The sequence below is a fragment of the Saccostrea cucullata genome, unplaced genomic scaffold (genome assembly GCF_032062105.1).
Source record: "Saccostrea cucullata isolate Sc308-1 unplaced genomic scaffold, CSIRO_AGI_Scuc_v1 ctg3003, whole genome shotgun sequence".
Classification (NCBI taxonomy): domain Eukaryota; kingdom Metazoa; phylum Mollusca; class Bivalvia; order Ostreida; family Ostreidae; genus Saccostrea; species Saccostrea cuccullata.
In genome coordinates, this window is record NW_026934536.1 from 39,160 (window position 1) to 60,493 (window position 21,334).

The 21,334-nt window shown below is 30.3% G+C and overlaps 1 protein-coding gene across 1 annotated transcript; it reads left to right on the forward strand.

Moving 5' to 3' along the window:
• The first annotated feature begins 1,121 nt into the window (after positions 1-1,121).
• On the forward strand, positions 1,122-6,272 carry LOC134240966 (uncharacterized). The gene is made up of 5 exons (XM_062723071.1): positions 1,122-1,154; positions 1,668-1,793; positions 4,444-4,482; positions 4,762-4,954; positions 6,101-6,272. Exons 1-4 carry the CDS (start codon positions 1,141-1,143, stop codon positions 4,943-4,945), a joined length of 363 nt encoding a protein of 120 aa, XP_062579055.1. The 5' UTR covers positions 1,122-1,140; the 3' UTR covers positions 4,946-4,954; positions 6,101-6,272.
• The last annotated feature ends 15,062 nt before the right edge of the window (positions 6,273-21,334 follow it).

Here is a 21,334-nt window from a genome sequence, read left to right on the forward strand (position 1 = left end):
TCAGATAACCTCCCCAAAATCCAAAGTACTCTCCAGGAACCAAGAAGTGCCCCATTGTTATCGCCTCATTACTGGTATTCATTAGAAGGATATGGAGATAACGAAGGGTATTCAATCTCAACGTTCATTAAACAATATACAAAATAAGAGCAGAGCAAACACGGACCTCTGAAACATCAGAGGTAGGATCAGGTGTCATGGAGGAGTGAGCATCCCCTGTCGAGCGGGCACACCCGCTGTGTGCTCCTTGTCATGATCAGAAAAAAACGAAAATCCGTCATCAATTCTGTGTATAAATAATGGACTAACAACTGGTATGAAAAACGTCAGTCAGCATCTGACTCAATTGTAAATTGTATTTAAATATTGTATCGACCATGGAACTTACAAAATGATGACTTTAAACAAGACTGATGAAATTCTTGTTTCATCAACTTGCTTGTCAATAATTTACATCCTTTTAGAAATTGTTTATACGAAGAGCATGCTCAAACGTATCGAATCAACTGATATATATATATATATACTTCATATGCAGGCGATGAAGGTATATTGCCGCATGAGTAATTTTTAAGGAAGTGGACGATAGAAAAGTTAAAGTTATCACGTTTATCATATAGCTTGGTTGTTAGATTACCATTAACGTCTTTTCAAGTAAAATAGTCAAGTATGAAACAGATGTGTCAGACTCTGTGGTATCTTTTATCTCAAGCTCACCATGATATTTCGTATCGACGTAGGAATGGAAATTAGATAAGTTACCAACATAGTTTTTAAATTGATATATTTCTTTCAGTTATAATCTTTTAAGACCATAGTAGAGACTTAGATTAAAGATGCAGAGTTTTGGATCTGTCGGGACTTTAAACTATTCACGCTGTTTCAATTTCATTTTATATACTCATGGAAATTTATGAACACTGCCTTGGGATATGTATACCTGTTTACACGACACACTGATATTTATATGCTTATGCATACAAACGATGACGACATAATAATAAAGAATCGGATGTAAATAAATCTTTGTAAACAAGCAAATAATCACGTGACAGGATGCTTTGTCTTTTGAAATTTGCATATAAAAGAAAAACCATCTACGTAAAAACAGTACAACCAATCCAAACATACTGATTAACAATGGCACAAAAAGTGTGAGTTTCAGTATTTCCTTTCATTAAAAGTACAAAAAAAAATTATCTTTTATTAAAAAAAAGTAGCAAATGGCAGTAGCAAAAGCGAAAAGTAACAAAGCAGTCGAATTTGTCATATTTTGAAGCAGTTGAATATATCATATTTTGAATAAACAGATGTTGAAATTCATACATTTAATTAAGAAAGTACTCAGTAAAGTAAGATATATATACCAGGAGCTACTTACTGTACATACTGAACGAGGCCAATGCGGGAGTGGCAAAATGGTCGTGTGTGGTCCATTTGCCATGTACCTGTATAATCAGATTTTTTCACCTGTCCACTGTTTTCTCTCAAAGAAGCATTAAATTACCCTGCTTATAGTCGTTTACTCTTTTATAGTCTGCACCTCTCTAAAACATGGTCACAAAACTCCCCTTATGTTTTCTACTCGCTCTTAATTTTTACATTTGTACAATATGTCCTCCCTTTCTAAAGTAGTGTTATTTTTATTTGTCCTGCTATTTAAACAGTCCCAGCCAAAGTAGTGGTGGTGGCGGGGGGCACCACGGTGGCGGCGGTGGTGGCGGTGGTGGTGGTGGGGGCGGACACAAAGGTGGCGGCGGCGGACACAGTAAAGGACACGGCGGCGGTGGTGGGTAAGTTATATTTTATTTATTTCCTTAAATCTTATTTTTAAAAATTAAGGTATGTCACTCATCGGTTTTTTTTAGAAAAGTTCACGCAGATCCTCTTGCTTCAAGACTATTTTTTAAAATTCAATTTTTATGTTATATTTAAATTCAACAACGTAAATTTTTTAACATTCAGCGAAAAAAAAACTGCTCAAAAGGATACAAAAAAGCAAGCTTTATGAGGGACTCTTTCTTGTGGTGGAAGGATATTTAGCATATAATTCTGCAAATTTGCATATTTATTACATTTAATATTTGGGAACTTTAGCCCAATATATACTTTTACTCAGAGAATATTTTTCGTTATGATATTGCTAGGAATAAATAATATAGTTCTTAATTTATATTTTAGAAAATGTCTTACACCTTCCTTCAACAAACTTTGCTAAAAAATTGAAAATATGTAAAATAAGTTTAGATAAATTCTTTAAAAATAACATCACTGACACCAACTTTTTCTTTTATTATTTCCAAGAAATCGATACTTGTGACTGATAAGCACTTAAGTCGTAAAAAGCTTGATTTAAGAAAAAGTTTTATTGACAATATAGTTTTTTAATTAAGGAATGAAGCTAATTTCAACTTATGTTATCCGATATAACATAACTTGGGGCAGTTTACGCTTTATAAACCGCGAAGCGGTTTATAAGAAAGCGTAAACTGCCCCAAGTTTTGTTATATCGGATAACATAAGTTGAAATTAGCTTCATTCCTTATAATTTAATTTCAGAGTAGACAATGAGACAATATTTCCTCCGGAAAAAGGCTTCAAATTGAGCATTATTTTAAAAGTAACGTCAAGCGGAGTAATACGTTAATGACGTAACTCATTGTGACGTAGGCAAGTTATGTTATCCAAAATATTATATGTTCCTCCGAATGATGCAGCAAGTGAAATTAAATTATTACCCTATATATGTTACTTTTTAGTGCAAAAAGGTCACACAATAATTTGCAAGATTTGTTCAATGATAAATGTTATTCAAACTATTCAACGTAAAATGAAATGATATTTTATGCTATGGTTACATTTGATAAAATATGATATGGCATCTTAAAGGTTAAAATAATTTACCGAGGATTAAAGTTTAAGTGCAAAAAGGTCAACTTAAATGTACCGTACTGGCGTAGATCAGTAAGATACACACTTACCCTATATTTTCTCTGCGGTTTGAGACACGCTATATGAGTACTTATTCAAAATGTACTTTAAAAAAATCCTTGATTTATCAAATTTCACGAGTGACATACCTTTAATATTAAAAAAATCTGATAAGTCTAAAGATCAAAGGCAGCGATCATTGTAGAAACATAAAACTTTCTGAGGAAATGTTAGAATATATGCAAGAGGTTTTTTATCCTTGGTTACATTTATTATTTGACTAAATATGTAGCGAAATGAAGCAGAAATGAAAGCATAGCAAGAAATTGTTTAATGGATTAATTCGAATAAAAGAGCAGTTGAGTTTCTTATTCCTCATTGGTTCTAAGTACCTGCTAAACAACAATTGTACGAGGTAGTAGGAAATGTTCAAAAGAGGTAAAATCTTATAAATAAGTAACTACTAATAAAATATTTGCAAACGATGATGTAAATATGTTTGATATGCCGTAGATTCCAGTCAAAAAGTACCATTTAATTCATAATTTATTATTATATAATGTAAACATCATCCTTAAGGTCAGACGATACGTTCCTCTACTACCTGTTTTTCATATTTATAATGTAGGAAAAATAATCAAAATTTCAATGACAACCTAATTTCTTAACCTGTGTCTGATCATTAAAAAATCATGAAACACTAAAAAAGTTGTTTTTTTTTTAAGATTAAAGTTTTTCTCAGAAGGATTATGTAAGAAACACTACCCTATGTCATCTTGCACAAATGCCTGGTTAGGTACCTCCATTTCTGTGAGTAAATATATTAAAGTAAAATTATAAAAATAAGAATTGTTAAATTACATATTCAAAGATTGAATGCATTGTGCATTTTACAGAAGAAAGAGAAAAAAATAACTAGTGTATGGTAACATTTTAAGACAATACTTATTATTTCTATCATATTCCTTGCTCCTTTCAAAATTTAATCCGCTAAAATAGATCTGAAAATATTGCCGACTGGCGTTAAGGTTCATAAACCCTCTGCTCACTCATATGAAATGTTGCTTGAACCTTAATGATTTTCCAAGAGAAATTCTGACAATTATAGCATAGCTCAATTCTGACAATTATAGCATAGCTCAATTCTGACAATTAAAGCATAGCTCGCGGGGCAAAATTGGACCAAAAAGACACTTCAACGTGGCAAATGTATTAAGGAATAATAGACATTTATGTCATTAAGAGTTTTCTCTCTTATCCGAGTATCAATGACCCTTAAATTATAACAATTAATCAATTAAAATATAGCCGAATGAACGTATTAAGAATAATGCCTTACCAATGAGAAGAGCTGTCATAAGAACTGTTGGCACCACCCCCTCTGTGATCACCCCTGTTGTAAGTGTTTATTTTAGGGGAAAATTATACATTCCTCAAAAATACAACGCTTTTTTTATATGAATGTTCAATGACACAGTAATTTTCAAATTATTTTTTTTTACAAAACAACAGCGGCGGCCATTCCCCTATACCACCCAGTCCACCATCTAGGTAAGTGGAATATATATATCATATTATCATAAAAACCTGAAATTTGTTATTGAATTAAGATTGATATATAAATTGAATACAACATTACGTTTGGATAGAATTACATTTATTTGCCATCTGAAATAGCTTTGTTGGCATTTAATTTTGTTGTTTTCATAATAACCCTCATCGATTATATATATGCCTATAATTCTTCGAGTATGATTTCGTTGATATTTCTTTACAACGAAGCATACAAAATTTAATCCCCCAAGAATATTTGTTTTTTTTTTACAAAAGTGACGGCGGCGGAGGTGGGGGAGGTTTTCCTGATATTACACCACCGTCAACACCTACAGGTAAAGGAGGAGGTGGAGGAGGAGGTCATGGTAAAGGAGGAGGAGGAGGTCATGGTAAAGGAGGCGGAGGAGGGGGTCATGCTAAAGGAGGAGGAGGTCATGCTAAAGGAGGAGGAGGAAAATAGAAATAGAAGGTAAGTCATGTTATGTTACCATCACTTTCATCAAAATGATAAATAAGAAAAGTCACGTCACTTCACTACTATCAAATCACGATAAAAGAATGTAATACTACGTATGCTAAATCATGTACCATCAACATCATTAATTAAATTTATATTTAAAAAAATAAGTTTAGCATATCGCTTTGTAACAACCATCTTTTAAATGAACAAGATGTGTTTGTGAAACACTATGCGCCCGGCTCAACAAAGTTAAAAAAATATTTTTAGCATATAGGTCACAGTCAAGGTCACAAGGTCATTGATCTTGGTGTCATTTGATCTTGGTGTCATTTGAAAGAACTTAATAAGTGGAGTATGCATACCATATATGAAGTCTATATCTTTCATTGTTCAAAAGTAATAGCAATTGTTTTTGAAAAAGCTATTTTTAGCATATAGGTCACAGTCAAGGTCACAAGGTCATTGATCTTGGTGTCATTTGATCTTGGTGTCATTTGAAAGAACTTAATTCGTGGAGTATGCATACCAAATATGAAGTCTCTATCTTTTATTATTCAAAAGTAATAGCGAAGGTTAAAGTTTGCAGAAAAAAATATTTTTAGCATATAGGTCACAGTCAAGGTCACAAGGTTATTGACCTTGGTGTCCTTTGAAAGAGCTTAATTAGGGGAGTATGCATACCAAATATGAAGTCTCAACCATTCATGGTTCAAAATTTTTTTGGTATCTTTTTCAAAATGTGCGGATAAAAAAAAAAGAAGTTACTCCGTGAAGCATATTTTATCTTATTGATAATGCTAGATACTTTTTGTAGATCACATAAAATCATTTATCTTTTTATATTTTTGGAAATTAGTTGTTTTTTTTTTAAATTAAGAATATTTTTTTTATTTCTTGCCATTAGAGAGCTCTTTATCAAATCAATCCAAAACCTCTACCTTAATCTAAGAAGAAAAAAACCCATACCCTACCCGAACATTAAATATTAGTTGAATATTTTGAACTTTGAAATTTAATTCAATATTGAAACATTCTTAAATTCATTTAGAATAAAAAAAACTTCCGTTTTCATTTGCTAATTATTTAATTTATGTGCTTTTATGTATTTTATTTGTCATAACTCTAATTTTTATTATCATTTTTTTTTCTTTTCAGTTTTCGGGTTCACGGTATTAAACTTTATGGACGTTTTACTGTCATGTACTCTAATTATGTGTTTCCAACAAAAATGTTTTACAGAATAGTGTAAAATGTTATGTTTTATATCAAAATACACGTCACATTTAAATCACTAACTGATATGTTAATAAAGTATATATAAATTTAATTAATCTTTCGTCTAATCAAAATGTATTTGTTGACAAATAGTGTTTGTTCTCTACAAATAAAATCCTTTGAGAATTGTTACATCATGATATATTTTAGCTTCATAAGTGGAGTGGAATCTAATTCTGAGATGATGTTTTACAGTACATTCACAAAGTACCCGCTCTTAATAATATAAATTTATCTGGCTATTCGTGAAACAATGAAATACTAGGAGAAAAGCGCAATTTAAGATAAAATTCAAATAAAACTTATTAAAATGGACACAGTGCAGGTCTTCAATTATAATAAAAATCCTGCAGTTTCATCATTAACAAATAAAACTAGGGATGTCTCTGTGAATCCTTCTTTTTGTTTTAAATTCATTTCCATTTTTTAAACTTCTTTGTTTTCTTCTTAAGAATACAGAATTATTGTAAATCTACGAAGGGACTTATACTTGTAAATAAATCCTCTCAATATTGAATGAACTCGTCTATCACCCAGCATATTTTTTTTTCTCTTCCTAAGCGCAGTCTTGCAAAAATTGTGTGAGAAAACCTTGGATATTGAATTTTGATGTGTTTTTTCACTGTAAATGAGGTTTGTCGGGTAATATTATGAACATGTTGTTTATAAAGGTCCGTGTTTGCTCTGCTCCTATTTGTATTGTTTTATGGACTTCGATATTGAATACTGTTCGTTATCTCCATTTACTTCTTCCTCATAGCAGAAAACTAATGTTTGCTTTTATTTTCCTTTATTCCTTGATTGCATGCGCGTGTAAGATAATTTTTAATTAGTTTAATTTGAAAATACTCAAAGAGACTCTTTTATTAATTTAAATCAGAACAGTGATACACTGTTTATTGGCACCTGATCCCACCTCTGATGTTTCGGAGGTCCATGTTTGCTCTGCTCTTATTTTGTATATTTGTTTAATGGACGTTAAGATTGGATACTGTTCGTTATTTCCATATCCTTCTTACTTTAACAAGAAATCTATATATTTGCATACTTACCAGAGAATAACACCTGTTCACAAAATTCTCTTCAAGCGCATGATCTTATTAAACAAGATAATGTAGATTCGCAAAAAAATCTCTTAATACAATATTACTATCTTACAAAAATAGGAGTAGCAATAACACTGAATAATTTGGCTGATAATTTTACAGTAGATATTTTAATTTGTAGTACATTTTGTTGTACGAGGTATTAAATCTGCACGGCATAAAAATGGTTTATCCATGTATTAGCTAAACAAAATGAAAAGAAGTTAATTATTTAAAAAAAATTAAATAACGTTGAAATTCTATGTTTTCAAAGAAATTTTGATTGTATGTTATCCAGAAACAAAATATTTAATAATAATTGAAAAAACAACAACCCTGCTAAGGAATTTGTATTTTTATTTCAACCACCTTCAACCTTCACAACTTTTTTATACGTTAGATCCTTCATAGTAGGCCATACATTTTATGGAAACCGACAAAAATTTTCTAGGTACTCTATAGTGATCTTCTTAGCTATATAATCTTTATTGCTGTTGTACACAGACGAAATAATTCATTACAGCCGCTCCCCTTCCTCAACCCCGATGATAAAATGGGAAGAAGAGACGAATACCGATAATTCCTTGCTCATTATCTTTTAAAAATATTTAACTTTCAAGATGTACCTGTAAAATGCAGAACAAAAATAGAAAGAAAACGCAACGAAATATACCAAAACGAAACGATGTATCCCAAAACGAAACAAAACCTACCGAAACGAAAAATGGCATAGAAAACCGAGTGACGATTTCTTGCGAAACATGGACACGTTGTCCATATAAGCTTGTTCTACTCTGTTATTTATACAGAATTCAAACGGACGCTACGTCATCAAACATGAATAAAAAAGCTGGTGTTGTTAAAATATGAAAAACCTGACACCCACTGCGGAAGAAAGGACATTCAACCGGAAAAAATAGCTTGGAATAAGTTTAGAGGAAGAAAATGACACATATGCGGAAAAAAGAAGATATCAGAGAGCCGGATAAACGTCAAACGGACGTCAATGAAAGGAAAGAAGGCATGTTTATAGCTGGTCAAAGGGATGTCAAATATGTCTGATACATACTTTTAACATCCTTTCAATTTCACTCATGTATAACCATAATTATATTTCGTGTTTTTGTATTACTGTAGATTTATTCCAAATTTAAGTACCATCCTGAAAAAAAAAACATTTAAGAAGAATTACAGTCATCGGTTTAATCTAGTTTATTATTGTATATAAATTATAAAACTAAATGAATCTATTAATATATCAAATATACAAATATTATACCGGGGTTTTCAAAACTTTTTAATGAAAATCATTGATCTTTACTTTTCTTGCTTTTCCCCTTTAAAATCAAAATTTCCAAGATAGAAAGAAGCGTGTGTATTTTTATCATAAAAAATATACTAAACTTCATAACTTTTAACACTCTCTTAAAAAATAGAAAACGAACGATTGGATCTTTTCTTTTCTCCTTCTTTCCAATATTTAATAAACATAAACATTTTTAAGGATTCAAAACAATTTTGCGACTTGAATAAAACCAGTATAATATGATATCTTTTTTCTGTTCTAAAAACATATACTTATCAGAAATAGAAAAATAACGAAATTTTTATAGACTGCAAGGAAATCTTCATGCAATACAGATCGGTGAACAGATTATAGGAAATTGACCCTCGGAAAATCAATGGTTTACATCTAGTACCTTCATTTGTGAACCATTTGCGGCCACACCAACCTTAAGCCCAATGTTTTGACAAGGAAGAAGAGAAATTAATTTGAAATTGATTATATATTTCAGTCAAAATACAACCCAATTTAAGATTATATTTCCTAACAAGGTCAACAGAACGACAGTATTTTATCTTCAGTGATTATATTTTAAATAATGCTAAATATCAATATATTCAGTAAATGAACAAAAATTATTTTATTGAATTAAACATGGTCATTTACAAGCATAAAACCTGCCTACATCCGACAAAATTATTGCACGTATATTTGTGGTCAGGAAGGCGGCATGCGATTGGTTGTCTGTTCGGATGTTGATCACGTGATTCTGTAAGTTTTGTATAAATAAACCACATTCTAAAAATGATTTGGACAACCTGTCCCAATGCATTGGTGGTTACAACACTGGCTTTAAGTCATTCGTGTAATCAAAGAGCGAATGCACTTTAAAACCAAGATATGTACGACAAACGCATATTTTATAACTAATCATGGATTGCTATTTCTTTGTAGAGTTTTTTTTCTTTCAAAATCGACTTTTTTCATTTTCTTTTCTTTAAATAGATATTTTAATTTTTTTAATATATATTTTCTATATAGTTTTCTTTTCTTGAAAACTTTTCGCTTTCACGTGTACGATTCAAACATATTTTTACTAAAAACTAAATATAATAAATGAATAACTAAATAAAAATAACAATATGAAATCCGCGCAGTGCATTTCAACTCAGGAACAGGAAAATCTGATGTTATCCAAGCGCAATTCACGAAAGGTTTGTTTCTTTTTTCTTCAGGGTACAAAGTTGTTTTTAAGGTTAATGATAAAGCTTCTTAATGAAAGTTGTCTAAGTTTTGTCACATTTTATATTCATCAATTATCAAATTCAAAGTAAAATGAATTCAATATAAAACAGTAGGTAATTTTGCAGAAAAAATGAATAAATAAACCTTGGTTGGATAGAAATTTGATATTGTAAATATTTTAACTTTTAATTTTAATTAATTTTTCATTTATTGTTAACCCTGAACTATTGAAAACTTAATGATTTAAATAAACTTCAAACGTTAAAAGCACTAGGACGTACTTATACAGTTTAATATACCATATGCAAAAACAACACGGGTTGAAATTATAGAAAAACTAGTATGGACGACTTATATATTTTAATAGTATTTCACACAAATACATTAAAAATCTTATTTCATCTAAAAGTTATTAAAAAATTTAAATTTTTAGACGAGTTTGATTGACACATCGTTGCTTCTCAAATTTTAATTTTATCCTCAATACTTATGAATTGGGACAATATTGTTGTGCATAAAGGAAAATTTTTTACACTACAATCCATAAAATTCATAGTAGAAATGTTTGAAAGCAATAAATACACACAGTATATTTTCAGTCGGTGCAGTTGTGGTGAGAAAACTTTAACAATTAAATGCACCCGGCTAACAATAACAGAGCTACTGCCCTGTTTACAAAACTGTATAAGTTTCACGGGTGTGATCAATTTGCTAAAGTCTGTACTCTGTACGAGGGTTGTTAGAAAAGTTCGCGGACACATTGAATTACGGAAAATCTATTGTATACTGTGAAGTATGACCTATGTCTGAATGAATTCCTACATTTTGTTTATTGGTATGTAAAAATCAGGTCCATATAATAAAATCTTTAAATTTTACTACTATTTTTACTATGGGGTCATGGGATTCACCCTCAAAATAGAACTTGTCTGCGAACTTTTCTATCACCCCTCGAACACAACGCATAGCGTGGAATGACGATACTTGAGAAGGGGTAATGCTTTTTAACATTTTTTTCTCAATAAAATTATTTTTCTGTATTAAATTTTAAATATTTTTCATTAATACACAAGATTGCACTTTTTAAGTAAATGTATTAAGAATAAAATTAAATTTGTGAGGGTACAAGGATGTGTCAATCAAAGCCACCTCAAAAAGTTGAAGTTTCAATTACTTAAAAGAAATAATTTTTTAAATGTATTTTTGTGTGAAATGCTATTGAAATATATAAGTCGTGATATGATACAGAAAATATTCATTCAAATCTGTGTCCATGCACCTTTAAAGCCAACATTATTAATCCGATGAGTTGTATGACGTGGTACTCCGGTATAAAAGGAATGTCGAAGATTGGCCACCGGGAATCCAACATCTTCCATTTTTTGTCCGTTTCTAATAGTTTTGATTGAATGGCGTTAACAACAGACATTCTCATTTAGCTTCCATCCTTTGCTCTATAGATGTTATGATTTATGATAGCTGAACAGTGTTTCTCTAGCAAAATTTTCAGCAGGAAACAACGTTTTTTAAATGTTTTGAACTGAAAAAAGTTAAATTAGATCTAATTATCTTTTCTAGAAGCTAGAGGGATATATGATATATTTTGTTAAATGTGAGTCACAATGTTAAGTGTGACGTTTGAAAACCATAGAACAAAATTTGGACAGCAACATTGGAAGAGAAAGTGTAGGGAAGGATTACAGAGTAAGAAAATCGTGTTGCATTTAATCTTGAAGCAGGTTTTGATGGTAGACTAATCTCCCATACCACCATTATCATAAATAATTTGCTCTAATTGGAAAACAATCAAACGAAAAAACACAAAACAGATAAATTGCAAACTAAATCCAAACTGAAACTTATTATGATAAAGTGAAACCTCGTTCATGAAAGTAAAAATAATGAACTTATAAACAATGAAACAATAGAGCAAGCTTTACTCATATTTATCTAATTTTTCTTTTTTTCATAGAGGTAATATATAGTATATGAAGTATTGTATTTACACATTGTTAAAATGTAAGGCTTTTAATTGTCAAGTTCAGGTTGTTGAAATCGATCAATGTACCTTTAATCATCATTGCTTTTACTAACGATTATTGAATAATGAATAAAAAAAACTAAAAGTTTGATAATGAATTAATTACAACTTTTAAGACACCTTTAAGATCTCTCTTTAAAGATGACAATTTGTCCAAAGGAAACATGATTTGCAGGGCTTTGTATTCACGACTGATACATATTTGTAATTTACCAGGTAATTAGAGCATTTGCCTTTAATTCCATGACTTAAAAGTTAACTTTAGGGACCATTTCTCCAAACAGTGTCAATCATTTGTTTAAGATCTATAAAAGCACCAAAAATTTTCTTACACGTTGTCAGTATGTTTGATAAAAAATATAATGTCAGACAAAAGTCTAAAGTAAATTATCCTTTATTAAAGATCTGCTTAATTCTGTTGAAAAAAAGTCAATTTCAATTGAGTTTTTAATCGCTAGTATAATGTAAATGTTTAAAGTCTACCCAAGCAGCTAAAATGATTTTAATGGCGATAATTTTCCGGGAAAGTCGGATCACCGTTAAATTCAGAATAAAAAAACAGTGTTTTAACAGTTGAATTGACAAATGGTGGTCTGGCAGAACATCTGACACTGACTGTTGAATAAAGACATGTTAAAATAGGGGGAAATACACTGGTTAATTTGGGAGAAAAAGTATTATCACAGCCGGAACAGCGTCAGCGGATTTGAATACTGGAAGGAAATAAGGGCATGTTTTAACTGGTCAAAGGCATGTCAAAAATATTTGTCTATCTAATTATTGAATCCTATTAATTTAATTTATGTTATATATATATATATATATATTTCAATTTTTTTTTATCAGATTCATGTTGTATTTTGTAACTTAAAATTAAAACATTTAAGAAGAAATGCAGTCATCAGTTGAATCTTTATCTTTTCATATCATATACCGGTATTGGTAATGAAAATAGAATGAATCTATAAATATATCAAATATGCGAATGTTTAAGGTTTCGTCAAAGGTCAACATGTCGAAAAAATTATTTTTACAATAGCTCAAAAACTTGGTGTGGTATAAAGTCAAAACATTTACAGTTTATAAATCAATGAGAAATTCATTAACTGTAAAAGTTTTAACTTTATACCTCACACAGTTTTGGGGCTGTTGTAAAAATAAATATTTGGACATGTTGACCTTTGACGAAATCTTAACTGAGGATTTCAAGCCTTTTTTCAATGATTGAATATCAATTATCTTTACTTTCTTACTTATTTTTCCTTCAGAATCGTAATTTCCTAGAAGGAGGTAGCATGTTCATTTTTACGATGCCAGTATATTCATTTCTGGTAGACAAGATAAACTCATAAGTGTTCATTGTTTAAACACTCTTTTATATAAATATATTAAACGAACATTTTTTTAAATTTTCAATTTCAAAAACTATTTTCTTTTCTTCTCTTTCTTTCACTGTGTCAAATGGAATATAAAATTTCTAACAGGCTTTAAAATATCATAATTTTTGTTACATTGATGCGTAGAAGGAAAACAGAAAAAATGAACCAAACATAAATAGTAATTTATAATTATAGGTTTGATATTTTTTGAAAATTGTGAAATAAATTTACTATGTCAAGTAGGTGATATGTGAAGGTAACAAACAGAGATTGACCCTAAGAAAACATTCAGGCAATATAAATGTGTGAACAGAGCATTAAGCATTGATTCCTATACATGTATATTCAAAGGGTGATATCTAGTGTCAAGGAAGTGTAAGCGATCCCTGTCGAGCGGCAACATCAGGTGTGTTCCTTAAGTATTGATTAGGAAGACAAAGTAATTGATATGAAATTGGTGCAATATGTCAGTCAAAAACAACCCAATTATAGGTTATATTTTCTAACAAGGTCAATATAATGGCCCTATTCTATCCTTTTTGTTTACATGTAAAATCCAAATATTGATATAAATATGTATTCAATATGTGAACTTAAGATAATTAAATTACACTTGGTCATTTACAAGCATGAAACCCGCCTACATTCGACATGATTATTACCCGTATATTTGTGGTCAGTAACCGGGCTTGCGATTGGTTGTTTGTCCGGATGCTAATAGCGTGGTATTTTAAAATTTGTAAAAATGAACCATCTTTTAAAAATAAATTGGACAATCTGTCCGAAAGCATTTATAGTTTCTCGAGCATTTTACGACACTGATTTTATTCTACTCGTATTTTTAAATTGCAAATATACTGTTAAAACCAAATTTGTACGAAAAAATGTTTTAATCCTTCACTGATTTGTACTTGTAGAGTTTTTTGTTTTTTAAATCGACTACTTTCTTTATTTACACCCTTTTACTAGACATTATCGTTCGTTTGTTTTGGGGATTGTTTGAATCCTCTACTGTTAGTTCTTTACTGAAATTAATGATAAAAAATGAGTAAAAAAATAAATATGGTAAAATAACTAAATAAAAATTGAATCATTGCGATGCATGTCAACGTAAACCATACAATTTGGAGTACTTTTCAAGTACAGTATACGTTTCAAATAATTTAAATGAACACGTTTAATATTGCCTAGGTTTTCAACACCCCATATTTCACAACCATACAGTAACACTGGGGTAATATTGTTATGGAACAGGGAGGGAGGTTAAATTGTCTATTTTTTCCGATAACACCATACATTGCTTTTGGGGCTTAACTTCCACTCGGAACAAGAACATTCAAAGTCATTCAAAGCATCTTGTAGGGCATCAGGAGATTCTGCTAAAATGACAGTATCATCAGCATATAAAAAAATAGAGGTTTCAAACATACATTCGGTTCAAATCGGTCATTTTTTAAAGTGAATAAAGTTCCTGATAAAATTTTGTAATATACCAACTTCTTGAAGCATTTGCCTTTAATTCCATGATTTAAAAGTTAACTTCATAGTCCAGTGTCAAACGCTTGTTTAAAATCTATAAAAGCACAAAAAAACATTTTTTCTTACACTTCATCAGTGTGTTTGATAACTAGTATAAAGTCAGAATATTGTCAAAAGTAAAATATCCTTTATTAAAACCTGCTTAATTCTCTTGAATAAAGTCAATACATGTATCAACTGAGTCCCTCTCTAATCGCTAACATAATATACATGTTAAAAGTTTCCCCAAGCAATTCAAAAAAGTAAAATGGCGATAATTTCCCGGGAATTCGGAACAACCTTAAATTAAGAATCCGAAAACAGTGTTATAATGGCGGAATTGACAAATGGTGGTCTGAAAGAAAACCTAACATTGACTGCGGAAGAATGACATGTTAAAACAGGGAAAAAATAATTATTAATTTAGGAGAAAAACTGTTATAAGAGCCGGTGTAAAGACGAATAATGACCCCCATCGAATAATGACCGGGGGTCATTTTTCGACAGCGAAAAATGACCCCCGGTCATTATTCGACGTAGAAAAATGACCCTTTTGCCTGTAGAAAAAGTGTCACTTCCCTAAAAATTTGCAGAACCCACGTGAAGAAAAATGACCCCCGTAGAAAAATGACCCCCTGTAGATTAAAGCTAAAATTTTTAGGTGGCAAAAAAAAAATTAGATGAAGAATCATATTGGCCAAAAAGCTCACCTTAGCTTATTGGGAATAAACTGATGATATTTTGATCTCATAACATTATACAATTATAGCCATATTTTAAGGTAAATGCAATGATTCAGAATCTAAAGGAGTAAAAGATTTATCAAGCCTTAAGGGTTAGGTAAACATTTTTTTTTTGATGGTGGAAATCATCGAACTGACAGAAAAAATCAGCAGTATTATATATTATTATATCCTCCGCTTGAAAAGCGGGAGGTTATATAGTGATCAGGATGTCCGTCCGTCCGTCTGTTACGCTTTGAGGTATCCATCTCTTATCCGCAAATCCTAATATATAAAAATATGTGTTTGTGAAACAGCTATGCCCCTGTATGGCAACATAGCAAAGATTAAACTTTTCTTAAATGCAATTTGAAAATATTGTTACCCAAAGTAGGGTCTTCTCATAAGAAATACAACTGCAAAATAGGAAAGCCCTAGCACCACTTGTTAAAAATAATGGCTAAGGAAAAGTTTTTGAAAGGTAGGTCAAACTCAAAGGTCAAAGTTGATGATTTCTTAAGAAAATGTTTAATGTAACAAGGATTACATATGTGAAGTATGAATATCCTAGCCCTTCAACTGTTCAAAAGTTATGGCCAAGGTAAAAAAAATCATAAGTACGGAAAACTCCAAGGTCAAGGTCAAAAGGTCAAGGTTTTTAGTATCCAATTAAAGGTAATGCCAAAAAACTACATCTTTGAAGTATGAGAGTACTAGTATCTACCGTTTAAAAATTATGGCCAAAGTAAAAATTTGGCATTTTTGTGTAAAATGGGACAAAATTCAAGGTAAAGGTCAAATTTAGTGGTACCCAAAGTAAGGTCTTGTCACAAGGAATATACATATTAAATATGAAAGTCATAGCTCCAATAAATGAAAAGTTATGATAAAGGTTAAGGTTTTTGCGGACAAACAAACCGCCAGATAGACAGACGGACATACAGACGAACACGATAAAACTATATACCCCCGAATCTTCGATTACGGGGACATAAAAAGAAATGGTCTTCAATTAACTTTTCATATTAATATACATTATAAAGAAGACGTTACAACAATGAAAATGTTTCTTCTGATTTTCATATTAAATTTTCTGAAAAATATGCTCAGAACTGAGTAAAAGGGTAGAGTAAAACAAGAATTAAGGTAGAACCTATGTCGGAAAAGTCTTTGTCACAAGATTTTTAAACTTTTCAAAATGATAAATTAGTACTTGCTTATCAATCAGTTAAGATATCATGATATGTTTCCTTGTTTTTTAATCAAGAACAGGCTGTGAAACTTGGTATGGTATTTACATACTGCGACTTCACATTTTCAAATTTTTTTAGGGGTACTTGTCATAAAGGGAATTTGAAAAATCACAAAAATACTTCTTTAAACATCGTCGTTTTTAAAAATTTTTAACTGAATAATATTAAACAATATTTTAACAAGAATAATTTCCTTTTTATTCAATTAACATAAAAGATAAGTCCACCATTAAAAAAAATAGTCAAATGAACTCTTTTTTAGTCAATTATGCATCCTATATTTGTAAATATTTTTTAGAAGTCTTTGTCACAATGTTTTCAATCTTCAATATGATGAAGAACATAGCGAAATGATTACAAAAAATGATTAAAATATATACTTTCCCCCTCTAACTAATGAAAGATAGGCTATTTACCGATACTCCTATTCTGGACCTTTTTGCACTTACACGGGATTTAATAATTAAATGACTGTTTGGGGTTACTTTCAGATTAAATATTTATCAGGAATTGTACTTTTACTTTAAAAAGATCGTATTTAATAGAAAAATTGTAATCAAACACCAAGAATATTAAGAAATAATTGTTAAAAGGAATGCAAATCATTTCATTATAGATATCACAAAAATGTACACACGATCAAACGATCTACAACACGTACATCTTTGACTTAGACACATTTCATAAAGATATTACACTATATAGCTGGCAACTTAAGATTTCTTACGATTTATGCATTCCTTCAAAATGGTTACATACCATTCAAATTATTACGAAAGTTGTATGTACATTGTAATTTCATTACACTAGATAGTTTTGGGTTTGTCAACTTCAGGTCTAGATCTAGTAAATAAAAGGTGCCTACATATTTTCTCTTATTCCAGAAATATTTTGCCATGAAGCATTATAAACCAAAAAATATATGAATTGAATTAAGATTATGTTGGCATGATTGAATTCTGTGAATTTCAAAATGCAGTATTTTCTACATTTTTTTTTAAGCTGTCAAGTAGGGGAAAAAGTGGCATTGAATTAATTATGACGTCTTAATGGGTTAGCACAGGTTTAACACATTTACCAGTTATGATGTCATACGAAGTAGGTTCTACGTTAAAAGAAATGTAATGAATACTGTGTGCTAAATCAAAAGTTTATGTCTACATGTATAGTTTTTTGCATTAGAATGACTGTGTATTTTACACTAGCCCATAGCTTAACAGAACATATTTTTAGGTCTTATACTTACCCCACCCCCTTTTTTTATTTAGGAGGAAGTCAATATTGAACAAAAGCAAAAAAAAAAACACCCTACCTTTATTTTTCTGTAACAAGGAATTAAAAATAAGCTAAATATAATCTACTATTCTACTAATTTTTAACTGTTACTTTGCCACAATACTTTCAAGTATACCTTCACCAACATTTAAAGTATGCTTTAATCATGGCGAAGTAAATTATGATATGATAGTACTTGTGTAAAGGCTTAACTTCATTTCAATATTTTATCTAGAGCCTCTTTCAGAATCATTGAAAGGTATGAGTTTTATTTATATTTTTGCTTTTCATTTATTATTATTATTATTATTTTTTTTTGATTTTTTTTTTTTTTTTTTTATTTAAAGTAATTTTCTTTTTTTGGGGGAGGGGGGGGGGATAAAAATTTCCTCCTTTTTCATTGTCAAATAGGATTTGCCAAACTTAAACAAACTAAAAGTTGAAATGACAGAAATTTTAATTTTTCCTATTAAAGAGTATTTAAACCTGATTTTTGCATGGTTTGATTTCTAAAGTGGAATATCATTCTTTATGCTAACTCTATAAGAAGGAATATTAAAAAGAAATTTTATTTACTTGACAATTAAAGAATCTTTTTTCAAACACAATTTTAGCATTGAAAGACTACGTGAATCTCTTTATTATTTCATACGACTTTTTGTATTTTTCTGGTTACAGAAAATGTAAAAAATAGTTTCTCTGTAAAAAAGATTTCAAAGAGTGTATATTTTGTATCACTTTAAAGGGGGTCATTTTTCAATGGGGGTCATTATTTTATAGGACTAACATATAAAATAATGACCCCCTAGGACCCTTTTTCTACAAAAAATGATTTTTTTCTACGGGTGGGGGTCATTTTTTGTAGTTGAAAAATGACCCCCCGGTCATTATTCGATGGGGGTCATTATTCGTCTTTACACCGGAACAGCATCAGCGGATTTGAATACTGAAAGGGAATAAGGGCATGTTTTGGCTGGTCAAAGGCATGTCAAAAATATATCTCATCTACTTTTTTCACCCTATTTATTTCACTTGTGTTACATAATTATATTATGCATATTTTTTAAATTAGATTTATGCTGTGTTTCCTACGATGGTTGTTCAATAAATGATGTTCTGAGCCCTATAACATACAATATAGAAATCATATGACATTAAACTTGACTTTTTCTCATGATTGAATCTTTAATGAATTGATAACAATTTATTTGACCACTTTTCATCACATAATTTCATTGTGAGAAGCTGGAAAACCAGGGCTGTTCGAGACATTGCATTAAAAATGAATGGTAAAGAATCAGTAAAGTAGAGTAAAATTAAACGTTTCATAAAAACTGCTATAAAACTCTTTAAGAATCCCAAAGAAATATGGAATTCCCTGAAATATGTGGAATTTACTGCAACTAGTGTGTGGTTTATTGACACATGAGCAGGTAGATTTCAATGAACTAAAATGATATAATGTGTATCAAAAATGGATACTGTCCTTGGCGACAAATATTTACAACAACCGATGTAATGTTTACAAAAATTCAACAAATAATCATTAATGATGTTCGACTGAATTTTAGACACATAGTAAAAATGATAGGCATCATTTTGAGGGTAGGTTACAATGTTTTGAAGAAACATTTGACAGTAAAAAAGTTTAATACTCAATGGTCACCCTATTTTTTGAAAATTAGTAAAATCAACATCCAGTAAGAATATCTAAATAATTATTTTAAAAAATCAAAAATTGAAGTTATCCACGTTTGTCTGAACTTCAAACAGATAGTAAAACTTTATTTCGTTGATTTAAACTCTGTAAACAATTTTTTTTTTAAAATGCACTCTATAAAAACAGCTAAGGTCTGGAAAAAGCGAAGAATTTCAAAAGCACCAAAATAGTTTTATATGTCATTTTCTTAAATATTCGTAGTCTTGTTGTTCAAATTCTTATTCGAGAAGGCATTTCAATTTCTGGAGAAGTCTAGAAAACAAAGTTTTACAAAAAAAATCGAAAGGTTTATGAGAGGATTAATCAAAATCAGGAAACAACTACATTAAATTTCGTCATGACAACGTCCAATCCAATAGACCATGAGGAGTAAAGTAGTTTTGGGGATAAACAACGAGTTAATGTTTTGTCAAATCAACAATATTCGCAAGATCTTTCACTTTTTTACTTGATTCATTTTCCAGACTTGAAAAAATTACCTTTAAGAAAGAAGAAACAAGTTAAGGAAATTATAAGATCTGCCATATTCCAGTATGCGAAGAGCAGTGCTCAAAGATGTGTTTTAAAAACAATCGGAAATTTGATAGAAAATGTAACAGACAAGTGTTTCAATTAAAAAAGAATATTTAAGTAAAATCATTAAGGCTAAAGATTTGAAAAGCGTTTTTGTTGCCGTCTGAGCACCGAGGACATTTTTATTGAACAACCTACGTTTATCAAATGGAATATGAAATTTTAAACAAGCTTTAAAATATCATTTTTTTTTGTTCAAAAAGAAATCCCAAAGTATTTAAAAACATATGATGTACAGCATATGGAGAAATGACGTGCAGCTTATTCATGAGGTTGCTCCCACGTGATTTACTTCTCATTAATATTCATAAGATTCTGCAAAAACTCAAATTATACCATTTCTTTCATTTTTTAATATAAAAACATGCAAAGACTTTTTTATTTGAATTTCTTTAAGCACTCGACATATCTAAATGGGTAGAATTTAGCGTTATCGTCAGTTGGCAATTAATGATACCGTATGTTTCAATAATTAGTAGGTCAAGCGAATGCAAAAATTGCCGTTTTTAAATTTAAAAGGCGGTCGTTAATCTTCATACAATTTTATAACAGCAATATTTTCTAAAAATAGACCTTCGTTTGCACCTATTAATCGGCGGAAGAACTCTGTCATCGTGCAATAAACACTTACATTTAATCACCAAAAATGTTAAAAACACTAATTCAGTTCTCTTTTCTACATTAAAACAGTGTACTCTCGCTTCGAATTTTCAAATCAAAAAGGCGGTCGTAACTTTCTCTTTGGCATGGTAGAGTCTATAACTTAACCAGTCAGGCAGTTCGGAAAAACAAATTCCGGTATGGTTTTTCAGTTATTACAATGGTTCTAATATCGAGCCCGATGTGTCATTACAAAATTAAGCGGGTAACAAAAAGATGGCGGAAAAGCGAAAGGCCTCCTGAGCCTACAATATTGATTGTAAGTACAAAGTATGATGAATGGATTAATTTTTAGATGTATTCTATTGCCTATGAAGTTTTGAATTTCACTGTCATAAATACATTTCTCTGAAATACG

Excerpts from the sequence above, each read along its gene's own strand:
- LOC134240966 (XM_062723071.1), top strand. Across the intron at positions 1,794-4,443 it reads GGACACGGCGGCGGTGGTGG|CGGCGGCCATTCCCCTATAC; the intron begins GTAAGTTATATT and ends ACAAAACAACAG. Across the intron at positions 4,483-4,761 it reads CCACCCAGTCCACCATCTAG|TGACGGCGGCGGAGGTGGGG; the intron begins GTAAGTGGAATA and ends TTTTTACAAAAG.